A 19,210-nucleotide genomic window follows, 5' to 3' on the forward strand; every position below is an offset into this window, starting at 1 on the left:
AAGCACATGAAATGGGAAGCCAGCAAAGTGCTTGTAAGAGTAACAATATACTCAGTTTTTTCATTATAAAATTTCTAAAAATAAAGTCCTCATTTCCCCAAAATCAATACTTTCAAAGTATTTTTTAATAATGCATTAACATGTCATGCCCTGTTATTCAATATCGCAAAAGAGAAGGTTGCTAACCTTTATGTACTTGATGAACATCTGAAGCAAGAGAAAGGAAAAGAAAAAGAAATCAGTTCCAAAGTCTAGATAACATGCTATAAGCAATTGCAAGTATTTGTAAATCATACTGTATAATTAAAGTACAGAAAGCAATGTATCGTGATGGATAACATTGTAGTACTCTTAATTCTTTGCAGAAATCAAAGCAATGATTTAAAATTTTACCATTACAACTAGAAAGTATAATCTATGTAGCAATAAAATTAATTTTAGCTTAATAAGTTGAATAACCTAAATCCATTGCTGCTATTTTGTTAAAAGCATTCTGAAATCAATTAATACTCTAAAAAGTCTTATATTACTTCAAATATCATCTTATATCACTTTAAATATTATAGCTATGTATCCTGTATATAGCTACGGATAAATATGCATATCAATACACAGATTTTTTTGTATATTATAAAATATTATTTACACTTGTCTGATAGTGTATGCAATATGTTTCAGGGCAAAAGCATTAGATAGTCTGTTATTTCAAGTATAACTTACAGAAGCAGAAGATATGTATCAATTCACTTTTAAAATATAAGTTATTAAAAATAATTTGTAAATTTGGATTTAACTCTTTTAGGATAAGGGGAAAATTAGATAAACATATATAACTACATAATGAAAATCAGAGTCAATTCTGATTGCCTGAACCTTTCTATCAACATTTTTTTAATAAAATGAATCATCAAAATGCTCTATAGTCTCTTACCATACAAAGGATAAGGCAGGGATTTATTGTACAACTTTTAATGCTGCCAATAAATTCTTCTATTATTAATAAGTAGATATTATACAGAATGATCCTCAGACAATTTGATAACATTTCTACTTCCAAAATTAAATATAATTCTATCACCTGGCAAATGATTTTTCACAGCATAGAAAGCATGTTATATAAGAAGATCTTTAAATAATCATTTCAGTACTCATTTTAAAAGGAACTGAAGGTGTTCATTTTCCTGAACTCTTGATTATTAACTAGAAATGCCAATTATTTTCAAAACAGAATTTAGCAACTTTTATACTAAAACTAGGAATACTACAAGTTTACCCATTTTATAGAATTCAACTTAATACATGCTTTAAAAAGAGACAGTAAAATCCCGGAAGACAAAATTAACTATAAGTTCTCAAATTTAAAGAAGAAAGGACAGCAATTAGAACTTCTGCCATTTAAAGATCATATTATTAACACAATGGTATTTTAGGTGTGCCATTTTTAAAGGAAAGCGGGGCAGGAAGGAAAGGAGTAGAAATATCCCCTATTTCATCCAAATCCAGTTTAAGAGTGATAATTCTACTTGATCATTTGGTGAAGGAAGCAGAGGGAACACTGAATATCAAGTTATCTTTATTTGAAACTGGTATCTGCACACAGACTGTTTCACATGAATACACAAAAAATGCAAAAGCCAAAATAGTGTCAAATAATTGGTTATTAAAATTGAAACAAGAATCATATTTCAAAAAGATTTAAGATTTGCTTTAAAGACTTTAGTGACAGCAATAATTGCCAGGCATGGTGGCACATGCATATAATTCCGGAGGCTGAGGCAGTAGGACTGAGAGTTCAAAACCAACCTCAGCAAAAGGGAGGTGCTAAGCAACTCAGTGAGACCCTGTCTCTAAATAAAATACATATTAGGGCTGGAAAGGTGGCTCAGTGGTTAAGGGTCCCTGAGCTCAATCTATAGTACCAAAAAAAAGACTTTAGTGACAGTAATCGATATGAGCTTCTAAATAGAATACTCTGAAGATGACATTTTTATATAAAGTCAAAAGAAATTAAGAGCTACAATTTAGAATTTTTTTTCAGAATCACAAATAAAAAGTTGATCTGGGTTTCCAGTAATACAAAAGGAAAATAGCAGCATTTGTCTCATAAAACAAAACATCCAAGTAAAAACTATTTTATTAAAGGGTATGCTGCAGTAAATGTCCTCTTAAGAGTTTTCTGATTTCTAAATGGGTAAAGTGAATAAAATATGACTAATATTTTCATTATGGAACACGGCCTTATATACATAAATATTACCTTCACATATTTTGCATACATCTGTTCATCTAAAGGGAAACTCTGGACATTCCGCTCATCTCTACCATGGAAAGTACCCAGCTTAATCCATTTATTTGTGGGATATCTAGAAAACACAAAAATAAATGTCCTAGGTGATATATACAAACTTAATAGAGTTTAATAATAAATAAATAAATAATCCTACTAACAAATAGAAAGGAAGACAAGGAAAAGACAAAAGCAGGACAATCACTGCTTCTTAGGGTTCAGAAGGGCTGTTGAGGTTTTAAAACAGAAAGGAGCCAAGAGTTTGTCTTGGAAGGAGGAGGTTGCCTCAACTTCCCAAGTAACTGGGATTACAGGCATGTTACATTGCACCCAGCTGAAACATTTTTTATACTGGTGATTAAAAGAAGTAGCATAATATAAAGAATTGGGAAAAGAACAGCATTCCCGCACAAGCATTCTCTTTACATATTGACAATTGTGTGATGAAACACTGATGACAGAAAGCAAATCAGGAAGGAAAAAAAAAATCTTTTAATATCATACATAGCTGAACCTTTTTTAAAAAAAATTTTTTTGTAGTTGTAGATAGAATGTCTTTATTTTATTTGCTTATTTTTGTGTGGTGCTGAGAATCGAACCCAGTGCCTCACACATGCTCTGCAAGTGCTCTGCCACTGAGCTACAGACCCAGCTCCACATAGCTTAACCTTTTAAAGGAAATCTAACATAAAAAGTATAAAAGCATTTATTTTTATTTTTATTTTTTATTTATTTTTATTTTTTATTGTGTAGATGGACATAATACCTTTATTTATTTTTTATGTGGTGCTGAGGATGGAAGCTCATGGTGTGAAGCAAGTGCTCTACCCCCCCTCAAAATAATGATTTCTCTTTTCTCACCTTTAGAAAGAACATACTTTGTAAGAGCTAGATATATCCATCTGACATATAATAAAACTGCAGCTTAGAGAAAAGGAAGTGATGTGAGCAAGGTTAAGAACAGAAAAACACATGGAATTCTCAAAAAGTTTTGAGGACTGATTTCAAAAACTGTACACACGCAATGCTGACTGTAAGGTAAGAGAAGAAATGCCATGAAAAATCTTTAATGATCAATGACAGAAGAATAAATGATAGCATCTTACCTGACATATCATGGGCACTCAAATGTATTTATGGAATACTACCTCCACTGAGGGGGAAATACTAGTGTTCATTAAAAATGGTATGTTTAAAAGAAAAGGTATTCTCAGGATATAAGAAGTAATAAGTAAATATATTTTCTAGTAGAATAAATAAATGCATAGGAAAGACTGAAAAGAATGTAAAAAATGCTAACAATGGTTATCTCTGCTTATGAGGGAATGCCATTCTTTTCCAAATTCTTTATATTATGCTCCTTCTTTCAATCATACAAGTATAAAAAAGGTTTCAGCTGGGTACAATGTAACATACCTGTAATCTCAGCTACCTGGGAAGTTGAGGCAAGAGGACCAAAAAGTCCAAGGCCAGCCTGGGAAACACAATGAGGCATTGGCCTAGAACGTACAAGGACCTGGGTTCGATCCCCAGTATTCACCCCCAACCCCACATATAAAAGGTTTAAAAATATTCTTCACAAAAAATATACCTCATGATATGAAATGAAACATACTTTCTAAAAACTTTTAAAGAAATGTTTGAAAGCAATGGAGCATAATGATTAAAAGTAAAGACTTTAAAAAGTCACATAATCCTAGGTTTTCATCTTGGTTTTCCAATTAACAAGTCATGTGGCCTGGGCAAGCTATTCAAAACTCCCCTAATTCTGTTTCCTAACTTTATAAGGGAATAATTTGGCTGTGATGTAACTATATATGAGCTAATAAAAGGAAAGTGATTAAGAAAAGTCTACAACTATTATTACAAACTGACATTAAAACCAAAATGACTGAAGTCAAAAGTGACCCATTTTAAAATTCTTACTCCAAAGATCCAACACAGACCCTATAGAAACCAGCTCTAGAACTTACCTGTCGCTGATAGAAACCAAAAAGTCTTTAGGAGTAGAAGAAAATAATTCATAATTTGCGATATCAAGCTGTTTTACTTGAATTGGCTCACAAAGTTCAATAACAAACCTTCAAAAAGAACAAGACAATTATTTAAATGGTTAAAATATTAGTTCATATTAAACATGGCATAACATTTTGTATAAACTAGATATCCATTAAAAATTACTATACCTTAACGGAGGAGGAGGATTTATAATTCAAGTTATCTGTAAGGGAATGCCTCTTTCACAAAGAATATCAGTAGTGAGGAAAAAAAAAAACTATAAAAATAAAATATTGACTCTGTCCCATCATATTTTTTAAGAAAAGATATTTTTTTAATGACAAAGCACATTGCCAGAGAAAGAATGACTTCACTAAGAATTGTGAGTGATTGTATAAACTGACTAGTTTAGAGGATAATTTGACATATATTGTCTTAAAAGTATCAAAGCAATACCCTCTTAAAATCTTAATGCATTAATTTTCAATTCTGTGAATATGTCAATGAAATTGACACAGGTACTTTAAAATAGGTTGGAAATCATAACCTAGAGCTTACATACTCTTATATATTTTCTTGTATACATATGTAGTACAATACATATATTTCCAAGTGCTCTAATTATTTACCTAAGTTATCATAGGTGGCATATTTGTTGCTCAACTTGAATTTTTATGTGTTCCAGATCTGGGAAGATGAAACCTAATAGGTTAAGAAGGATGTCTGCCCTTATATTTACATTTTGCTTCATCAAAATGCAGTGTATAAAAGCAATGGTGGTGGGGGTGGGGGTGTCAGTTAATCTATCTGACTCCCAAACCTGACTTTCCCACAGCACCACAATATCACAGGATGGCTTCATTGATAACATAAATTAACATAAATGATGGTCCACCCAGACAAAGAAATAGCCAGTATCCAATAAGACCAGCTATAAATTACACTAACAGAAGCCTGGCCTATAACTGTTATAGGGAAAGATGGTTTGAGAGGGAGAAATTATAAAAAAGAATGATGCTAGAGATTGATTGTTTGACATGGAAAGATGCCATAAGTATTGCCACTTAGGAAAAAAGTACAAGTATGACTCTACGTGCATAGAATACAACTGTATGTAGCATGGTGCTTGGGGAAGAGAAATGCTTGTGACACTTAGTATTCTAATTTGCTTTAACAAACTATATATTTTGGTTCCAAAACCTGAACATTTTCTACAGCACCAATCACATGATGAAGGGAAGAACTAAAGGTTTTATTATTTACTTTGGAAAAATAAATCTATGAGTATTGAGAAGAAAACAAAAAGCTAATTGCCCTTTACTCCTTTTGTTTTTTTTTTTAATATACAATGTTCCTCATCTCTAAGAAGACATAACTTACATTAATATCAGATAAAATAAGCTTTCAGATAAACACATCACCAAGTATACAATGCTGATTCACTTGGAACACATAAGAATTCTAAAATTTGTATGTAACTGCTTCAAAGTATGTAAAATACTAATATAAAACTAATTACTCTGCATTAAAATTGATTTTAAAATGCCTTTCAATATCTTTCTGCCTCATCTTTCATGTTTTCTTAGAAACAGAGAATACAGTATAAATTAGTAGAACTTTGTATAAAATCAATAAGCTAAACTTAATTTCAATTATACTTAACTATTTATGACTCAGTTTTAAAAGATTACATTAAATTTACAGAGCTGAATATTAACAAGTAGCTTCATAAAACACCATGAATCAAAATTTAGGATAAAATTAAGAAAATTTATAACTTTAAATATGTACATTAGAAATTTTTTTAAAAAATTGAAGTTCAACAGACTAAACTTAAACAATGTAGAGAAATGAAAGTTTTATGCAGAAATTCATGAAAGAGAGAACAAAGATATAATGAAGTGAATTGATAAAGCCAAAACAGATACATTTCTATGGAGATTAAAGGAGGTGGCATTAAAAAAAATTAGGAATTTTTTTAAACACAAAAAATCTCTAATACAGAAGCGATTTTAAATAATAAGAGAATTCTGAAAACAACTTTCAAAACTTTGAAAATAGAAAACAAATTTATACAAAAAATATAATTTACCAAAAATAGCACAAAAGGAAAGAAAATAAAGTCTTATTTCTTTTAAATCAGTTTAAAAATCTTCCCAAATTTTCAAACAATTATTAAGATAGTGCATGCACGAGCTTACTAATACTTGCAAAAAGATCATAAACATCACAAATATCCAATAAGTGAGGCCCAGTTAAATACCACTCAAACCATAAAAAAGACTATTGATGTATTATAATTTTATATAATAGTGGGAGTCAATGTTACATATTCGCACACACAATATATATATATAAAAATTTGGTCAATTTTGTTCTCTAGTACCTCCCAGCTTTCTCTCCTCTTCCCCTGTCCCCTTCCTCTACTGATCTTCCTTCTATTTTAATGAGAGCTGTCCCCCACCCTGTTTTTTTCTAGCTTTTTTATCTTTATTTTCCATGTGAAACAAAAACAACCCTTGACTTTCTGAGTAAGGCTCATTTTCCTACTTGAGGAAAATCGCCACCATAATTCTGATCTACTAGAATGAATGAACTAATTAATTGTGTGTGTGTATATATTTAACTTAAGGAGACACTTCTCAAACCCTGAAGATTGTGACTACATAGACAGAGAATACTAAGAAAAAATATGCTACTTTTAAAGCACTGTGACTCCTTCACCTGCCATTTCCTATGAATCCTTCCTTTTCTAAGAAGCTCCCTTGCAGTTATACATCTTCTAATACCCTTTCAGCAATACATTTTATATCATTTCATAACTGTTTAACAAAATCTGTCACTGGTTTTCTTTTACCTCCTTAAAAGGAAAGGCATTTTGTCCTCAATTTTGCATGGTACCAACATTAATCATAAATACTTATTAAATGATTATAAGTCAATCTAAACTTTGATATAAAAGATTAACATATATAGAATGTACTTTTAAAAATTTTGTATTCCTTACCAAATTTTAGTGCTGCAAGGATTCAACATATAAAGGTCCATGTTTTCTATGAGAATAGCAGATGTACTCTATTTCAAAACAAGGAAATGGAATCTATTACTTATGGAAAAATAATTTTTAAAAAGTATTTCAATTCTGAAGTGGTCTAAGTGCTTCTGTATTTTTAGATCTTACAATATACGTAAGACTGAAACATACACTTGAGAAGGAAAAACATAAAAGGGGCTAAAATCTACTAGTTAAGACTACAGTTAAATTATCTTTGAAACAACCCATTTTAAAATTCAATGTCTATTACTGTAAAGAAAATAAATTTCTATTAGCTATTTTCTTTTAAAATTTCTTTTTCATACTCAGGATTGAACTCAGGGGTGCTTAACCACTGAGCCACAACCCCAGTCCTTTTTTATATTTTATTTAGAGTTAGGGTCTTGCTGAGTTGCTAAGTGCCTCACTAAATTGCTGAGGCTGGCTTTGAACTCACAATCCTCCTGCTTCAGTCTCCCAAATAGTCCCCAGCATACTAATGCCTATATTTTATTAATAAAGTGAGTAGTCTTTTATACTTATAAAAAAGAAAATTTATTCTTAAGTACCTTGGCTTCTGGATTAGCTGCCAAAATTTTGGCACCACATTCTACTGAGGCATAATTATTTCGATTTTTCTGGACTTTTTTGGTGGCATGTGGCCCTCCATTGGAAGATGGATGCAATGACTGACCTACAGACAAACCTTATTAGAAATATATGATGATTATAATTGAAAACACCCCCAGCAATACAATGATCTCAAAAGCAACAGACTGTCTTCTAGAGAAGGACAGGGTTTTAATGCTTAAAATAATATTTTAAAAATCTGTAAGAAATTCAAAATAGCTTTAAAATACCCCAATAGCTTTAAAACAATACCAGTAAACAAAGTAACTACAAAAATGCAAGTGTTACTTGATTTATACCTAAATACTGTAAGTCAGAAAATGAAGTATGTCCATTACAATAAAAGCTTTTGGCATATATATTATTCTACCTAAGGATGAATGTTATCTTTCTGTAACAATTTTTAACTGAGATTCAATCTACAAAAGTGAGGAGGAAAAAAGTAAAAGTAATACTTTGCATACATGGTTTAAAGTTTTCTGACTCTGAACTTTCTATGCCTCAATTTTCCTCTTGAAAACTGAGATGAAAATCACTGCTGTTTTCCTTATTGATCCTCAGGCAATAATTTACACAAATGGCTTTTAATTAAGACTAAAACTGTTTATAATAGTAAATGGCATGGTAGCAGCAATTTTGTAAATTTCTCTTTTACAATGTTTTCTAAAATCAGTTTTGTTTTGTCAATTAAAAAAGAGAAAAGCTATGTAAACCACTCAATTAAATTTAAAAAAATTAATAAAAGAATATCAGTGCTTCCTTACTTTTTTCTTTTTCTACTTCCATAACTTTCTTCTTCCATTCATCAAATGTTGGTATATCTTCTGGATCTTTGGGATTTGCTACAGATGTAGGGTCAGTTTCTCCTGGTTTTATAATATCAGCACTCTGTAAGAAATACCAAAAAATAAACAGACTTCAACCTTCAAAGACTAGATTAATAAATAATAAAAGTAAAAACAAATGTTTCTGTCAAAAGTCTAACTTTGTAATGAATAACATTAATAGAAAAGTTTCAATTTATTTAAAAGTTGAATTTCTCTTAAAAGAACTGTAATCTTTTCTATCTATGTACCACAACACCACAAGAGATTTTCCTTCACATGTTAGTGATATAAGCATAGGTTGTTTTATAAAAACTGTAATATATCCTGAGCAAACATTACCCATACACAAAGTGTAGAAATTAATAAATTTCTACCTATAGTGCATATATGTTAAAATCTAAATTAAAAAACATTTATTAAAGGAAACTAATTTTAGATGGATTATATATAGTTTCTACAAAATTCATAACAAGCACTTTCTATTCAAAAATTTACACTTAGATTTAAAAATCTAAATATTTAAAAAACTATTTCACAATTTAAAAGTAGAAAAAATATCTTTATGACTCAGGGTGGTAAAAAGATTAACAAATACAGAATGCAGTTTTAAAAAGCTGACACATTTGACTAGATTAAAAATTTAAGAATTTAAAACATCTTAAGACCATAAATTATATGAAAATAATAAGCCAAAGACTGAGAGAAGTATGTGCAACACATTTAGCCAACAAAGGATTACTGCCAACTCCTAAGAATGCTTACAAATCAATACGAGGGAACACAATAAAAGCAATAAATTCAGCAAGAAAAATATAATCAGAGCAATAATAACTGAATGCAAATGAAAACCAGAAATACATAAATTATACCCATCTGATGGAGAAAAAAAGTGAGTTATTGTGTGGGAAGTCATGGCTTGTCTGTCGAATCATGGGAAATCTATCAGAATGCTGAAGTGATTAGAAACAATTCAAATATGCATTAAATGAAGAATGGACAAATTATAGTAGTAGAATAGCTGTAAAAAAGTACTGAAAGCAATGAATATCAAGAATAATGTTGAATAAAATGCTACTTAAGGCAAGAATTCATATTTCAAAATATGCCAAATTAATAGTATGTACTGTTTATGGCTAACTAGAAAGCTCTAAAATAAAATTTCAAAAATCCAACAAATTGAAGATAATGGTTCTATCTGATGAGGAGAGAAGGGTATACAATTTGTGACTTTTTTTTTTAAATTGAATAATGTGTATATAGCTGTTTGTTATTAAATCGTTTTTATATTCCTAAGACTATGCTTAAAGTGTTTATCAGTGGTCCTAAAACTGAAACTCTTCAGCCTGAAGTATAGTTAGGTGTAAATGCAAATTCACTGAAAATTTATGAAAAGATAAAGAGAAAAAAGAACATCTGAAATTAAAAGGGAATGAATGCAGATGGGGGGTGTGCTACAGTTTGAATTGTTCTTTAACTGCACTTGTTTATCATCCCCAATCCCTTTTTATTTTTGAGACAGGATCTTACTAAATTGGGCTTAGGGCAAGTTTCTAAGTTGATGAGGCTGGTCTCGATCTTGCTAGTCTCAATCTTACAGTCCTCTTTCCTCAGCCTCCCAAATTGTTGGGATTACAGGCGTATTCCAGTACACCTGGCTGAAGATTCTTAAATTTAATAGTCATAACTTCTACATAGTTGAGAAACTGCTTAAATAAAGTCTTTCCGTATGTGGCAACAAATAGTTGATGGTGGCAGAAAACTCATTAAATTATATATAACCAAAGAGTCCACACACAGAACAATGTACATACAAATACTGTACTGGAACCAGGAATGGTGGCACAAGCCTATAATCGGAGCTAATCAGGAAGCTGGGAGTTGATGATTTCAAGTTTGAGGCTAGCATGAGCAACTTAGCTTAAAAAAAAAAAAGGGCCAGGGACATGGCTCAATGGTAGCATGCCCCCGAGTTCAATCCCCAGAACTGCAAAACAAAACAAAACACAATTATATTGGAAGTAATACCATGAAATAACCACCTGCTCTCAGGAAGCACAGTTCATGTCAGTTCCACAATTGTCATTAACTACTTTATCGCCCTAATTTTGAGACAAATATGGTTAGCAAATTATTATAAGAGTAGCTAATAACAAGAATGCACTTTATAATAAAGTAAGAGATAGTGAAAGTTGTATACCAACCTCATTTTTTAAATGATCTGAAGCACTCAATGGAGATTTTGGATCGTTGCTACCTTGTTCATTTGGTGAAACTTTTGATTCAAATTCTGATTTTGTTATCTTTCCTTTGCCATGTGAAGATGACACATTTTCTATATGTTGGCCAACAAGGCTATTTGAAACCAAAAAATAAATAAATAAATAAAACAAATTACAGCTGGATAACAAAGTTTTAAACAATCGAAATGCCATAATTATTGCATTCAAACCAAGAAAAGAACAAAGATATCACCTCTCTCTCAATCATAAAGTCAAATTAAATATACACCAAAGTCCATTCAGACACCGCACTGTCATCATTATGGTCATTCCAAGGACAAACAACTGTTTCCACCTACCTTTCAGGTGGACTGACAAAGGAAGGCTGTTCCACTGTTGCATCTGCATCCAGGGCCTCACCAACTTCACAGTCAGTTTCAGATTGCTCAGTTTCACTTGCCTTGGCTATCGGGATAGTACCAGCTTTATCTATTTCACTATAAGAAACAACAAAGACAATTTAGTAATTTAGTGGACCTAATGAAGCTAAGTTAAAAAGAAAAAAACCTATCAGTGAACTCCAAAACATAATTAAAAAATAACTTTACAATTCTCCAGAATGTGTTTTCAAGAATTCACTTAAGTCACGTAATGTCAACTACTAATAAATGTTCCTAGCAAAACATTATAGGTTAGTATTTGGTGTTATAAAAAAATAAGATTTTTAAGCTGGGCGTAGTGGCACATGCCTATAATCCCAGCAGCTCAGGAGGCTGAGTCAGGAAGATCCTAAGAGTTCAAAGCCAGTCTCAGCAAAAGCGAGGTGGTAAGGAACTCAGTGAGACCCTGTCTCTAAATATACAAAACAGGGCTGGGGATGTGGCTCAGTGGCCTAGTGCCCCTGAATTTAATCCCCTGTACCCACCTCAAAAAAAAATTTTTTTAATTATTTATTCTAAATGTATCCTCTTTAAAGTTAAATTTGCCTGTTATATATACTAATTCTACTAACATTTCCTGTTAGTATATTAATACTACTAACATTAGTTATCTATACCATCAAAATCATCTGTTATCTCAAGATATATCACTGAAGTTCTGAGGCATTTTTAGAATTTCCCTTTAAAAATATACACCCTAATATTTCCCTTGCCTCACCTATTTCACTGAAGTCATGGCTAATATATTGGAAAATAGAATGTACTGTTCAGGAATACAATATCTAGCCTAAAGTTGTTTCTGAAATAAGAATTTAAATTTCTTTATTTTATAATTTATGTAAATAATGTCATTATTTCTCAATTCGTTTTCTGTTCCCTTGTGCCTTACTGGGGAAAATCCCTAAACAATAATTGTAACATCTCTGTGTACAACTCCCTGGGCCTGTCCCTTGCATTCCTGAGGCAGACAGACTTTTTTTTTTTTTTAAATACCAGGGATTAAACCCAGGGGCACTCAACCACTCAGCCATATCTCCAGCCATTTTTGTAGTTTATTTAGTGACACAGTCTTGCTGAGTTGCTTAGGGCATTGCTAAGTTGCTTAGGGCCTTGCTAAGTTACTGGCTTTGAACTTGCAATCCTCTTGCCTTAGCTGCTGGGATTACAGGTGTGCATCACCGTGCCAAGCCAGAAGACAGGTATTTAAAAAGTGCCTGCAATGAAAACTAGTAGTGAGGCTACTGATGATGATGATGATGATATTAGCTGAAATATGTATTCTTACTATGTATCAGACATTCCTCAATATCAACTGATTTAATAAAGAAAACGTTTAATATGGTATAAAGAGAATTGTTTTGTTTTTTGGAATACTGCTGGAAAGAGTCAGAAGGAATACATAACTGATGTTCTAAATTAAAGATCACTTATTCTTAAATATTCTGAGTATTTAATATTAAATTTCAAAAAGGTAGCTCTTCACACACCAACAAAACTATAAATGGAATGCCAGGGATTCTTAAATAGAAACTAATAACTGATACAAGTTTTGGATAATTATAGGGAATTTTATTCAAATAAGCACTATGTTTCCTAAGTAGAACCTCACTTGGCCTACACTAGGCAGAGCTTCATGGCTGGGATCTAATCCACTTCACTGTATTAAGCAGCCAAATAAACAAATTCATTATAAGATAATTACATTCAAAACAAACACAAAATGCAGGTATCAAAAATTAGTTCTGCTAAACAGTTGAAATTTCAAACTGGAGTATCAAGTTGCCTTTTAATATTAAATGATTTTTCCAAATTAACTAAGGAGATTTTTTTCTTCTTCTTCTTTATAATGACTTACTCAAGCTTTGAGACTGGAGTGATTTCTGAGGTAGATGAGCTGGAAATATTTTCAGCATCTTCACTGTTCCCAACTGCACTGGAAGTATCTTCATGCAAATCAACTGCAGGGAGTGTCTCAACCACAGGTGGATTTAACTTTCCTGACTCTGTATGCTGTTTAAAAAGCCAGTTACATTAAATGTTGAGATTAACAAATTATCTCTTTTGCTGAGCAAGAGTTTACAAATCAGAAAGCTAAAAAATAACCATAAAAGAATGTCCGTCCACTAAAGCACTTGTATAAAAATCCTGTCTTCCAACATTACAACCCTAAAGAATATATTTTATATTAAAATACAGGCACAACAACACACATTTTTCATAAATTTACATAAAGCGCTTATCTCTTTCTCCCTTCCTACTTCCGATTTTGTATTAGGGCCTATAATAGGCTGGGGATATAGCTCAGTTGGTAGAGTGCTTGCCTTGCATGCACAAGGTCCTGGGTTCAATCCCCAGCACCACACACACTCACACACAAAAAATGCCAAAGTGTATTAGGACCTACAAATATTTCCTCTTACTATAATTAATGAATGCTAGCAACAACTAAGAAATATATTTAAATATACAAAACAGTAAAACAAAAAGTACTTGTCCCCAAGCAGTTTAGGAGCTAGTGTCTGTCAATACAACAACAATATGGCTGTACAAAGCTACACATGATTCTTGCTGTTCCTTCATAGTCCTAAATGCCCTAGGTCACACACCTCTCAAAAACATAATCTGAAATATACCTGATCATATTTGAAAATTTCTATAGCACCCCTTGCCCTACCACCAAGCCTAAAAAAAATTAGCTTGCTCCATGCCACCACTGTTTACTGTAGAGTCTTTATCATAGTATCTAAAAGATCTCAAATGCCATTATTTATTTTCCCCCTTCCTGAACTATACTGTGCCTGTGTAAGGACTATATTCACTTGATTACTGACAATTCTAGTATCTAGCATTAAAGTATCTAGCATACAGTTTGCATTCAAATGCTCAATAAGTGATCAACAAATGAGAAATTCATACTCAATTCAAGGAAAAGAAACTATGAACTACTAAGGATTGAAAGAGATAGGTCTTAAAGAAAAGGAAGGTCAGTACAGGAGCAAAAACAAAACACAAGGCACAGAATCAGGAGAATATAAACTATAATCATTTGAATAATTACAAGGAAAAATTCACAAAGGAATATAAATGATTTGCATAATTATTGTTGAGAAACGAACTATTACATTAATATCAAACACTGCATTATCATATCAACATGCATCAATATTTTTAAAAAATGAGCTAGTTCATGTTTTTTTTTAAACCTAAATTCAATGTGTATTTTATGCTTCAGTAAATCAGTATGAACTAGCCACATTCCAAGCACTCAACAGCCACATGTGGGTAACAACTATTCTACTATAGTATAGCACAGGTACAGAAGATGTAAACATTGGTAAGTATCTAAGCAAGAGCACACCGGAAAACAAATAATGGCAAGACTGTTGAAGCCATTCATATAATTGGAAGGGTTACAGGTAACAGGTAATTACTCCTTTTCACAAAACTTTGGCAAATGTCTTCAAAAATCAAATAAAGTGAAACTCACTTTATCTCCTTTATATAACCCGGTAAATTTAAAGAGTACTGGCTATATTAACAAAAAGGAATTTTTCCTAATTCTGAGCTGAAAATATATTTTTTTAAATTAAGAGACAGTTTTTCCTTCGTGTCTCTGCCTCTGTTCCTACAACCATTACTGATATTAAATGATTTCCAGTTGCCTCAAAATTCTGATAGGCCTACAGTGTGTTCATTCCAGTTTTTTAATCTTTCATAAAGTTTGATGGAATGAAATACCCAATGAGATAAAAAGAAAAATACATTCTAGAATATTATGCTAGTTCATATTCCACATAAATGGCAATATGGGTGTCAAAATACTCTGTTCACACAATTACTTTCTTTTGTTGTAAATAAAGCAGTTAAGAAAAAAAATCTTATATATGAAAACCTGAAGAGACATTGTAGACATTATAATGAACCAATATAGAACCTAAGAAGAAATAAGGAATTACATTCAAACTTTTACTTCAAAGAGACTAGTCATATTTATTAAATCTGTAAACTTCATTTTATCAAAAGCAGTACTATTAGCAGATAACTAACATTAAGTTCCATTACATGGTACTTCAAAATTAAAAAATAACAATACAAATATGGTGAACAGAGGTATGCTATCTTCTGAAGTAGTTGAAAAAGGCAAATTATTAAAAATCAAAGCAACATAGCTTACTTGTACATCCACAATACAGTCATCTTTTAATTTATTTTCTTCTGGAGGAATGGGCAAATTTGAACCCAATTTTCCCAATAATTCTGCATTAGTAGGTCCCTCTCTTTCATCCTATAGTACAACAAAGAAAAAAAGACTGATAAAATTGCTTCATATAACACTTAATAAAGACCACTGCTTTCTATATGCTAAAACCAAAAAACTGACCTTTATACATTTGATTCTACTTACTTTTATTTGTTTGCATACTTACTGTGTACTTTCCTATATCTCCTTTCTCATCAATACACTTAAAATGTACAATACACAAAAAACCTCATTTGATTGCTTAATAAGTACTTTACACCTACCAGCTAGTGGTAAAAAACAGTAAACTGTGATAAATATCCGACAAATGAAGGCACCCATAGTTTTTTTGTCTTTTTACTCACATTCAAGTTAGAACTTCTAATACCTTTGTGTCTTTAAATAAGCACTCAGGTGAATGTGGTCAAGTTACTTTAAAATTCATAAAAAGTATTTGGCTGAATGCAAAATATGTTGAGGTGGTAAGTCGGTGATCAATTGTTCATCACTAACTTTGTTTGCACTTTCACAGAACACTGCTTGCACTAGGATCTTAGTGTGAATTATAACAATTGTTTTACAGTATATACAGATTGTTAAGCATAATTTATATGAAGATGTTTCTGTTTACTTTGTGTATTTTACAAAGAACAACTATAATAGATGGTTAAATGTTTTTGAATTGTGTTTGTATGTTATTTTGATTTTGTTCTGTTATCTTTTCACTTCCTATGAATTTGAGTGTGTCAGGAATAGAGAAATAAAATGCTAACCTGGTTGTCAAAAAATAAATAAAAATAAATAAATAAATAAATAAATATACCTTCTAGAGTATAAATACCTGAGTCAATCTGGCACAAATATCTAAATGTTTGCTGAAAGAGTAGTTTCCCTCCTCAGTACCTTTTTCAGTGTATATAGATATACTTTTTTTTTTTCCTTTCCTTTGGTACCAGGGATTAAATTCAGAGGCACTCGCCATTGAGCCACATCTTAAGCCCTATTATGTATTTTATTTAGAGACAGGGTTCTCACTGAACTCCTTAGCACCTTGCTTTTCTGAGGCTGGCTTTGAACTCACGATCCTCCTGCCTCAGCTTCCTCGGCCACTAGGATTATAGGCATGCAACACCATGCCCAGCTCAGTGCTTTGATTAAATTCATTTTTATATTTTGTCTCCATATATCCCATCAGAGATTAGACTTAAGTCTATAAGACTGTGGGGAAAAGGATAAAATTATAGTTTCTTTTGAGAAGTATTTAGCAAGTCTTCAAAATTTTAAATATTCCATCCAGAAATATATTTCACATAACTTAAAAACTTAAATCTGTTTCAACTATCAAGCCAAAAAAAAAAAAAAAAACCTCTAGGCATGTAAACGTAATTGTAAATCTGTGTGTTGACACACACAAGCACTGTGCATATTGCGTGCACACATACAGCTGGGAAACAATGCAGAAGCCCATTAGTAAGGAAATGATTAATAGAGTATGGTTTATCTGTGTGATGGAATGAAAATGCAGTCATTTAGAAGAACAAGTCAACGTGAAAAGGTGACATGTGAAGGAGGATATTAGTCAATTTGCAGAATATTTATGTGACACTTAATGGAAATAAAATATTAGTTGTATGCACATATAAAGGTATATCTATACAAACAGAAAAAAAATCTGAACATGTTCATGAGAAACAGTAAACTGCAGTTCCTTTGGGGAGAAGAATGATATATAAACACGAATATTCTGTAGACAATACACTGAAGTTGGAGGCAAAAGCAAATAGTCAATATTCATCTTTTATCATATAAAATGGTGAAACATGAGATCATATTGGTTTCTTTGGATTCTATCTATTCACTGTACATATCTACAGAAAAGAAACTACAGTTGCCAACTACAAATTATCCTTGTTATACTCATTTCTGACAGTTTTTCATTTATAAGATTGGGGTACCTTTAGAAACCCTTTAAGTATTTGGGCAATAAAAAGAGAGCACTAGGGCTGGGGCTGTAGCTCAGTGGTAGAGCACTTGCCTCACAAGTGGGAAGCACTAGGTTCAACCCTCAGTACCACATAAAAATAAACTAATAAACAAAGATATTTTGTCCACCTACAACTAAAAAAAATTTTTTTTAAAAAGATAGCACTAATTTTTAGTTCTCTGAACATACACTTTTTTTCCCTCCTTACTATAGGACCAAGAATGATCATGAAATTCCAAATACAAGCAACAAGTATCTATAAATCTCATAGCTACCTTAATCCAAAAACCTGAGCAACTTCCCTATATTAAAGCAAGAAAAATATAAATTTCCACCAAAAATTGTGGCAAAGTATTTTTGAAGTGACTTTTATTCTAAATGTTTGGAAACAGTCTTAGAAAGCTGAGTACACAAATTATAATGTCAACTTTACTTAAAGTACCTTTTTCTGAAATTGTATGTCTTCATTTTCTAGTGCACAGTTGTCATCTTGAGAGTAATATGATGAAGCTGAAGAACTCTCTTTACAACATACACGCCAGCTGGGAAGCCTGGAAAACATCCATGGAAAACAACAACAAAGAGAGAGAGAGAGAGAGAGAGAGAGAGAGAGAGAGAGAAAGAAATTAAGTCAACATAGTCCCTATATCGGCTAAATTTGAGGTAATAAACAGGCTCCCATTCCAACACCCTTAAAAACTTAACAATTTAAAGATGAAGAATGCCCTAAGAAAAGTATAAACATGAGATCATATTGGTTTCTTTGTAAGATGCCATTATCAACATTCCAAGTAAGATGCCACTGAATCCTATACAGGAACAAAAGAAAAGACTCCGGGCTGGGGTTGTAGCTCAGTAGAGCGCTCGCCTAGCACATGCGAAGCCCTGGGTTTGATTCTCAGCACCACATAAAAATAAATGAATAAAATAAAGGTATTGTGCCAACTACAACTAAAAAATAAATATTAAAAAAAAGACTTCGCAGAAACAGTACATGGTAATTATCATCCTATCAAGGAAGGAAAGTCAAAGAGTTAACCTACTCAGAAAGTTCAAGATGCCAATATTATTCTAAATTTTGCCAGATATTTAAGAACAAATAACTCCAAAAGTTATCTAACATGTTTCAAAGCATAGAAGCAAAGCTGACAAATTATTCTTACATAGAGAACAGTGTATAAAAATTTAACAAATAGCGCAAGTTAACATTACCTATGAAATAAAATGCAAAACTTCTACAGAAAACAATTAAAAAGTCTCTGGGAATATACCAAGGAGAAATATACCACTGCTGGATTAAGTAGTTTACCTCTGATATTCAAAACTGGTTTGATATAATAAAATCTATTTCCTTAGTTTGCTATGCATATCAAGAAAAATGTCTTATGATTAGTCCACTAAAAGACATCTGATTATATATCCATCAAGCGTCTCTAAATCAATAATAAAGTATGTGTACATTTAATATGGGAAACATACATAATACACAATCCTAAAAGTCAATATAATATTTAGTGACGAAACCTAAAAACACACCTATATAGGTCTGAA

The 19,210-nt window shown here is 31.7% G+C and overlaps 1 protein-coding gene across 5 annotated transcripts in view; it reads right to left on the reverse strand.

The window, feature by feature from the left end:
* The window catches only part of Suco (SUN domain containing ossification factor), a 68,776-nt gene that overhangs the window by 30,660 nt on the left and 18,906 nt on the right, over positions 1–19,210 (reverse strand). For 2 of the 5 annotated variants that reach the window (XR_013088410.1, XM_076831401.1), the window contains exons 2-12: positions 18,102–18,210; positions 15,610–15,720; positions 13,291–13,445; positions 11,355–11,492; positions 10,978–11,128; positions 8,714–8,837; positions 7,889–8,025; positions 7,293–7,360; positions 4,261–4,368; positions 2,258–2,363; positions 187–207 (exon numbers count right to left, since the gene is read on the reverse strand). Coding sequence is in view for 4 of the 5 variants with exons in the window: in XM_076831401.1 (XP_076687516.1) it covers positions 187–207; positions 2,258–2,363; positions 4,261–4,368; positions 7,293–7,360; positions 7,889–8,025; positions 8,714–8,837; positions 10,978–11,128; positions 11,355–11,492; positions 13,291–13,445; positions 15,610–15,720; positions 18,102–18,210 (1,228 nt within the window). In the remaining variant the exon portion in view is untranslated. The remainder of the gene's footprint in view (positions 1–186; positions 208–2,257; positions 2,364–4,260; positions 4,369–7,292; positions 7,361–7,888; positions 8,026–8,713; positions 8,838–10,977; positions 11,129–11,354; positions 11,493–13,290; positions 13,446–15,609; positions 15,721–18,101; positions 18,211–19,210) is intronic. The other 3 variants (XM_076831402.1, XM_076831404.1, XM_076831403.1) reach the window with 3 other exon arrangements.

The sequence above is a fragment of the Callospermophilus lateralis genome, chromosome 13, assembly GCF_048772815.1.
Source record: "Callospermophilus lateralis isolate mCalLat2 chromosome 13, mCalLat2.hap1, whole genome shotgun sequence".
In the NCBI taxonomy this organism is placed as follows: Eukaryota; Metazoa; Chordata; class Mammalia; order Rodentia; family Sciuridae; genus Callospermophilus; species Callospermophilus lateralis.